The sequence below is a fragment of the Bison bison genome, unplaced genomic scaffold, assembly GCF_000754665.1.
Source record: "Bison bison bison isolate TAMUID 2011002044 unplaced genomic scaffold, Bison_UMD1.0 scf7180017864144, whole genome shotgun sequence".
NCBI classification, from domain to species: domain Eukaryota; kingdom Metazoa; phylum Chordata; class Mammalia; order Artiodactyla; family Bovidae; genus Bison; species Bison bison.
Window position 1 is genome coordinate 1,742,736 of NW_011494716.1, and position 8,240 is coordinate 1,750,975.

General features: G+C 56.2%; 1 protein-coding gene across 1 annotated transcript in view; it reads right to left on the bottom strand.

Moving 5' to 3' along the window:
* LOC104988991 (coronin-7-like) overlaps window positions 1-8,240 on the bottom strand; it is a 26,408-nt gene that overhangs the window by 6,097 nt on the left and 12,071 nt on the right. The window contains exon 7 of the mRNA XM_010840495.1: window positions 2,923-2,973. Coding sequence (XP_010838797.1) covers window positions 2,923-2,973 — 51 coding nt within the window. The remainder of the gene's footprint in view (window positions 1-2,922; window positions 2,974-8,240) is intronic.

An 8,240-nucleotide genomic window follows, 5' to 3' on the forward strand; every position in this document is an offset into this window, starting at 1 on the left:
GGGCCAGGCCCTGGGGTTCCCCTCTCACAGATGGCTGGGTGTCCTGCAGTCGGAGGAGTCCCCCCTCCTCCGTCCATGTCTCCCCAACACCTGGCCCCAAGGAGAGAACAGGAGGGCTGCGGCCAGGCAGTGCCTGCCCAGCTCCGGCGCATACCCGGCATTCCAGCTGCTGCAGTGCCGCCAAACCCCCTCTCTGTCGCCACGGCAACGCTTCCTGCGAGGGGCAGGGCAGCTGGAGGAGCAGCCCTGAGCTGGTCTGGGCTGAGGGGACCTCCTCCAGTGGTAAGACCCCCCCATCACCCACCCGTGCCCCTCCTCAGTCACGATGCCAGCCCCCAGACCTGCCTCTGTCCGTACCAGGGGTCCTCTGGTTGCTCCTGCCCAGACCGGCCAGCCCAAGCCTCCCCATCCCTGGGCACCCCCTCACCACAGCAGCTACCTTCCCTGGCATGGCCGTGGCTTCAGGGCCTCAGCCACCCCCTCTCCCCAGCCCCTGGGGCCCTGGCACAGTGAAGGGGCTCTGGAGCCCCAGGGCTCCAGAGTCAGATGGACCGAATCTGCCTCTGCCGTGAGCTGTTGTAACCCTGGGGACAAAAGTGACCAAAGGGCTGACTTGACAGGATGTTCAGGAGAGTGGAAGGAGGTTGTGCACACCAAGGGCCTGGGACACAGTAATCCGTCATCAATGGACCCAAAACACAAAGCAGGGGGCGTGAGCAGGAGGGAGCCGCCCAAGCATCTCCTGCTCCAAGCTCCGGTTGCCAGGGGCCAGGCCCAGAAAAGACAGTAGGGGGAGGAGCCCCCAGGTCCCAGCCCACAGGGATGGCCCGGGGGGCAGGAGGGGCAGAGACCGGAGGGAGGGCAGTGCCCACTCTGGTGGGCGAGGAGGGTCCCGGGAGGAGGTGCTCCCAGAAGGCTTCTCCCCCAAGCTGGCCCCTCGGCTCACGCCAACCCGGCCGCCAGCAGCGGTTTTCCCAATGGAAGCCAGGTGCGGGCCAGATGCCCCGGCGGAAGCGGGGGGCAGGGCTGGGCGGAGGGCGGCATTCCAGGCCCCGCTGCCCCCGCGCCCGCAGGCTGAGGGGCCGAGCACAGGCACCGGCTCAGGAGCGGCGAGGGGGGGGCAGCCACCCACGCCCCTCCCAGGTCTCCTCGGCCCAGAAACCCCCTTCAGGGGGGCTCCCCCCGCCTCACTGAACTTGCAGCCCTTGGATGGCGGCCACTGCATCTCCACCTCAGTGCCGGTTGCCGCCTCCCCCTCACTGGGGGGGACGGAGGGGAGGAAAGCGCTCAGCGGGGGACGGGCCAGGGGCGCTGCCTGGCTGGGGCTGGGATGGAAGTGCCCTGCGCCGGGGCCTGCACAGAGCCTGGCGAGGAGAGGGTGACTGGAGAAAGCTGAGCGGACAGTGTCCTGTCTCTCTCCTCGAGCCGAGCTGGGTCCTTCTCTTCGGGCAAACACTGGAGGTGTGCCGCAGAAAGCTGCAGGGAGGCTAGCTGCTCAGGCTGCCCTGAGGCTCAAACGGCTGGCCCACTGGTCACAGGGCGATGAGGCCAAAGGACCAGGGGCCGGCCTTGTGGGTGGAAGCACGGCCAGGGTGGGGCCAAAGCCACTTCTGCTGGGCCTGGCTCACCTGCCAGGACGGGGCCTCCTTTAGGTGGCTGTCCAGTTGGAGGTGGAGCTGACCGCCCTGTCCTAGGCAAAGAGCTGCAGCTGGCTGTGAAGGGGTATGTGTGCGTGTGCGCCTTGGGGAACTGTGTGTGTGTGTGTGTGCGTGTGTGTGTGTGCGTGCGCGTACTGGGTCGGGGGCATGTACCCCCTGGCTACTGCTGCTTGGGTTTAGACTGGTGGATGTGTGTGTTTCAGGGAATACAGCCCCCTGGCTACTGCTGCTTGGAGTTAGACTGGTGGTTCAGCCTTGACCTCGGGCGGGGAACAGGCCCTAGATACGGATCTGAGGCATCTGTGCTGGGCCTGGGGCCTCGCTGGGGAGCTCTTCCCACCAGCTGGTGCCAGGACCCTGAACTGCACTGCACCTTCCTTGGGAAAGATAGCACCTCAGCTTCTAGAAAAACTTTGAAAAATGTAAACCCATCCACCTCACTGCTGCCTTATAACCCCAACGGCTCCCCCAATACAGGTGACAGGCCCCTCGCTCGGGCTCCTGGGCCAGCCTGTCCTGCCCCAGGCTGTCCGCAGCATCACCCCAGCCTCTGCCCCGAGCCAGCTCCCCAGGGAAGCGTCAAAGCACTCCCACAAGAGAAGCCCCCAGCAACTGCCCTGTGTTGTTCACTGCAGAACATTCCGTGCCTGGCAGCGGGCTGCCCTCGAATGACTGAACAAGTCCCCAGTGGCTCGGTGCCTGCAGCATGAACCCGCAGCCCGGCCTCCCTCTTGGAACTTGAGGGGCCACACGCACCTGTGCACAGCCAGACACAGACCAAACATGCTCAGGGCCCACAGCCTATGGGTCGGGCAGGCCCCCCAGCACTGGCTGGGACACTGGACCAAACACACTCAGGGCCCGGGACCTGGAGAGGTGCAGAGAGCAGGGGCTGGGTCTCTTTGCTCCTCTGTGGCCAACCTCTGCTGACAGTACCAGGAAAGCTGGGTGGCGATGAGGGTCTCAAAGAAGAGGAACTTGGCCTCTCAAATTAGCTTCCTGAAGCCACAGGATGGCTCCACTGAAGGCCTGTGGGCAGCCTGGCTGCGCCCCACCCTGTGGTCAAAGCTGGACCTTCCCTTCCCAAGGTCCAACACGCTTCCCAGAAACAGCCTGAGCAGCAGGAACCACCACCCAGGTGACCCTCATGTGCCCGCCGGGCCTGGGCCAGAGCATGGGCATGGCAGAACCTGTGTGCCAGAGGCCGGCTGCTCTGCCCACACTGCTGCAGCCTCAACCCAGCCCTGCTGCCCACACGACTCACCTGGGCGGCCTCGGGCTTTGCTCTGGGGTCGAAGATACGCAGCTGCTTGTCCTGGAAAAGCCGAGAAGAGAAAACAGCACAGTTAGGGCAGGGAGGGTCTCTGGGGCCGGTAGGCCAGCCTCCCCCAACCCCAGGCTCTGATGGTCCTCCCGTAGTACACAGGGTGAGGCATTACCCAGCAGACAACCCCTCTCCAGCCCGGGTTCCTCCTCCTCACAGCAAGGGGCAGGCCCCCTTGCCAGCCCCAAGCACCCACGACAGAGAACCCAGTGACAAGGGTTCACATTTCCCGAGCACCTCCTATGCATACGGCCTCACCCCCGAGCACCTCCTATGCATACGGCCTCACCCCGTCTTTCTAACCACCTTGCGGAGCTGCGCTATTCCAAGACCCTGTCACAGACAGAGAAACCAAAGCCCAGAACCAAACTCGAGGTTCCCAGCTGCCACCCGTGTCTGGGACTGTCCAGGCTAGAGGGGTTCATGGGACAACATCACTTCCACACTGAACCTGGCGTCTAACCAGGACGGCAAGCTTACACATCTGTCCACTCAGCATGCAGTTACTGGTTCAGAATACCCAAGGGTGGGGATGGGAACAGATAGAAAAAGAAAAAAAAAATACCAAAATAAAATGCCCATGCTTTAAACAGCTTTATTTCTGTGGAACAATCTCTCTGCGTGTGTGAGTGTGTGAACGTGTACACAAACACACACGCATAAAGAACTGGGGGAGGGGGACAGAATCTATATCCACTGACTGTTTACAGGCTTGGCCGTGATGAATTGTTAAATGCAAAAGGGAAGATGCCCAGTAATTCGTGGTGGTGTCATTCTACTGTGGTTAAAAATAAACAAAACCTCCATTTGCCTGACCACATTCCTGTATGTTTTGCAAGAGTGCTGAGTAAGGAGAAAGGTCTTGACAGGCACGGGACGTGTGTTAACACTGGGAACCAGGGCTGAGGCAGGTGAGGGGCGGTCAGCTTTTCCTTTTTACATCTTAGCATGGCTCCCCTTTGTTTCAATCAGCATAGTTCATATTTTCTTATTTCAAACAACAATCAACCAGCAATGAACAATTGGAATTCGAAATGAAAAACAATACTGCTTATATCAGCACCCCCCAAAAAAAAACACCCAGAAATATTTAGCTATACATCTAACAAAATATGTATAAGATGTACACAAGGAACACTATCAAACTCTGATGAAAGAAATCACAGAATTAAACAGAGAGCTAATCCGTGTTCAGAGTCAGGAACACTCAGTATTGTCAAGATATCAGTTCTTCCCGACTTGACACACAGATTCAATACGATCCCAATGAAAATCCTGACAAGTTACTTTGTGAATATCAACCCACTGATTCTGAACTTTATGTGGACAGGGAAGAGACTCAGAATGTCGACACAGCAGAAAAGGAGGAGAACAATGGTGGAGGATGGCTGCTCTGGAGTATATCCTAGAGCTCTGGGAGTCAGGACAGTGTGGGTCCACACAAGACAGACAAACAGACCAACAGAACAGAACATAGCACAGAGAGAGACCCCCTTAGCCACAGCCAGCTGGTCTTCAACACAGGAGCAAAAAGACAGTCTTTGCAACAAATGGCACTGGAACTGGGTGTCCACAGGCACGGGTGTGGGACTGGGTGTCAATCTAGGCATGGACTTTACGTCTTTCACAGACATCAACTAAGACTGGGTCATAGACTTAAACGTTAACATGCAAACCTTTATTAGAAAACCTCTAGAAAACAGCATATGAGAAAACCTCGGTGACCTTGCGTTTGACAATATAAAGAACTCATACAACAACAAAAAAAACCCAAATAATCCAATTAAAAATGGGCACAGGACTTCAATAGACATTTCTCCAAAGATACACAAATGGCCAACAAGCATGTGAAAAGATGTTGAACGATTAATCCCCAGAGAAACAGAAATTAAAATCATGGTTAAGATTTTGCATCTCACATCAACGGAATGGCTGCTGTCAAAAAACCCCAGAATAGGACTTCCCTTGTGGTCGGGAGTTTAAGACTCTACCCTTCCGATACAGGGAGCATGGGTTTGACTCCTAGTTGGGCCAGTTCCACATGCCATTGGGTGTGACCAAAAATAAATAAATTAAAAAAAACACAACAGAATATAACAAGTGTTGGTGAGGATGTGGAAAGTTGGAACCCTTATGCGCTGTTTGTGGGAATATAAAACGGTACAGATGATACGGAAAACAGTCAAGCAGTTCCTCAAAAAATTAAAAATAGAATTACCATATGATCCAGCAATTCCACTTCTGTGTATAAACCCAAAAGAACTGGGAACAAGGTCACAAAGAAATACTTGCACACCCATGTTCATAGCAGCATTATTCACAAAATCCAAGATCCAAGGGTCCACTGACTGATGAATGGATAAACAAAACGCATTCGGTGAAACATTATTCAGAATGAAAAAGGAAATTACGTCACATGCTATAATACAGAGAAAGCTTAAGGACATTACGGGCTTCCCTGGTGGCTCAGAGTAAAGAATCTATCTGCAATGCAGGAGACCTGGGTTCAATCCCTGGGTCAGGAAGATCCCCTGGAGAAGGAAATGGCAACCCACTCCAGTATTCTTGCCTAAAGAATTCCATGGACAGAGGAGCCTGGTGGGCTACAGTCCATGGGGTCACAAAGAGTCAGACACGACTGAGCGACTAACATTACTGAGGGACATTATGCTAAATAAAGTCAGTCAGTTACAGGAAGACAAACAGTGTATGATTCTACTTATATGAGGTGTTTAAAGTAGTCAAATTCCTAGGTGTGGAAAGTAAAATGATTACAAGGGCCTGGAAAAGGGGGCAAAGAGAAGTTGTTCAATGGGTGCAGAGTTCCAACTTCAGAACAATGTAAAATACTTAATATGATAACTGTACACTTAGAATGGTTACAGTAGTAAACTTTATATGTTTTTACGCCAAAATTTATAAAATAGCTATCAGTCCACAAAAAGGTAGGGAAGACCCATACATAAATGCGTATTACTAAGTAAATGAAAGAATTCAATCTGGAAAGGCTACACATTCCATGATTCCACCTATGTGACACTCAACATCCAAGATCAGTGGTTGCTGGGGGTCTGGGAAGAGGCAGGCAGGCCTGAACGGGTTAAGCACGGGCCACTTTCTTAGAGGAGCAGAACTATCCTGTGTGATGCTGTGATGAGGGACACATGATGTCGTGCACTTGTGGGAACCCACAGGAAGTACGTGGAGTGAACCCTAATGTAAACTGTGGGCTTTAGTTACTGTAGCAACACTGGTTTAACTGTAACAACCGTACCTCACTGATGCAAGATGGAGCGGGGATGGAAGGGGATATACGACTCCCGGCCCTGACTGCCTGGTCCCTCCCGGGTGCCTGGGATGCAGACAGTGCTGGTGTCTGCCACTCAGAGGTGGTCACAGGTAACTCTGGGGAGGAACCAGACCTGACTTGAGCCCAAAGGACAAGTGGAGCTTGGGCTGGAAAGGGAAAGGCATTCAAGGAAGAGGACAGAGCATGATCGAACATGAGGAGACGGGAGTCTGCTGGCACGTGATGTGTAGGGAAGACAAAGTCATGTGGGGAGGGCATGGCATAAATGAGGGGGACTGGGCAAGCACACAGATGGACAAGGCAGGGGTCCAGCCTGGAAAGTCCTTGAAAGCCACGTCTTCCTGACACCCGGCAGGGTCCCAGGGTTCTTGGGTCTCGCCCAGCATGGCCTTGCGGCTGTAGTTTACTGAGCCCTTGCTATGTGCCAGGTGGGCACCAGGCACAGTCCAGGGATTAACCCTGAGGCACTGTCCACTCCACAATCTCAGGTTCGGGACGAGTTTGCTTAGAGACAGAGATCAGACAGATGGGGCCAGTGAGGGACACAGGACAGAGGCAGAAAGAACAGTGAGAGACAGAGAGAATAGGGAAAAACAGAGACACAGAGAGAGACAGCAAGAGACTCAGAAAAGACAGCGGGGGCCAGGAAAGAACCACCGGAGGTTGAGGACAGAGACAGCAGCAGGAGCCAGATGGAGGGCGGGTCAAGCAGTGGCAGGGACTGGATCTCGAGGTGACAGGCAAGAGAGAAGGCCTCCTGGCAGCAAAGGGCACTCCCCCCACCGTGGCGACCAAAGGGCCAGGGTTAGGACTCCAGCTCCACCACTCAAGTGCTCCATGACCTGGGAAAAGCCAGGGTGGGCTTGGCGTGACAGCAGCAATTCTCAGAGGTCAGAGGCACCTGGGGAGCTGGGCCATGGAGTGTAGAATCCCAGTGTCAGGTCCAGACCAGGGTTCAGACAGGGCACTGGGGGCTGGCGCAGCGCTGGTGGGGGCTGCAGGGCTGGGAAGCGGGGTCAGCACAGCACTGGGCTCACGGGCTCAGCCCACCCTGCCGAGGGGGCCTAGCTGGACACGTCCACCATCTGTGGGGGCAGTGTGCCCCCTAGCGGCCACTTTTTCTTTCCCACAGTGGCAGCAGCTGGGAGGAGAGCAGGAAGGGGCTTGCGGGGTCCAGCCCCACAGGCAGAGCAACTGAGGGGGCGGGGGGGCCTCCACCGGGCACCACCCCAGCGATGCCCTTGGGCAATCTCTGCTTCTTGTCCCTGCGCCTTTGGGCTCCGGGTGCAGAGGGCCAGAGTTCCACCAGACTCGGAGCTGGATGGCCCCACCAATCCTCCCCATGAAGACACCAAGTAGGCAAGGATCTGAGTCACCGCCTTGGGACCCGATGGGGAAGTGGGGCTCTATGACTAGATGGATCTTCTCTCTCCACCTGCCCCAGTTCGCACCCAATTTTGATGCTAAATGGAGCTCAGACCGCTGGGGAGAAGGGGCTGGACAACACCCCCCTACCTCCACCCCGGCAAAGCAGGAGGCCAGTCTGGAGCTTGGGAGCCCCTGGGGGTGGTACCTCGGGGGTAGCCTGGCCACAGGCTGGGTAGTGAGAGCCTTCAGCCCTGGATGCTGAGGGCCCACAGCGGTCACCCCTCCCACATCGCCACCCACAGCCACACACACGGTCAGTGTGGGGACAGTGTGAGCCCCTTGTCTCAATAGGGACAGTTCCCATGCAGCCCCAAGCCCTCCATACACAAGCCCCAGACCGGAGGCTCTCATTCCGCCCGGGGTTCTCTAGGTTCTCCTGGGCTCTGGCAGTCCCTCCCAAGGGAGTCACTCCTCACTGTCCTGCCCTCTCGCAGGCCGCCGTGCTCCTCGCCATCATCCCACCCCCACAGCGCCATCTGATCAGGTCACCCCGTATGCTAGGCCCCCAGCCAGGGTGCCT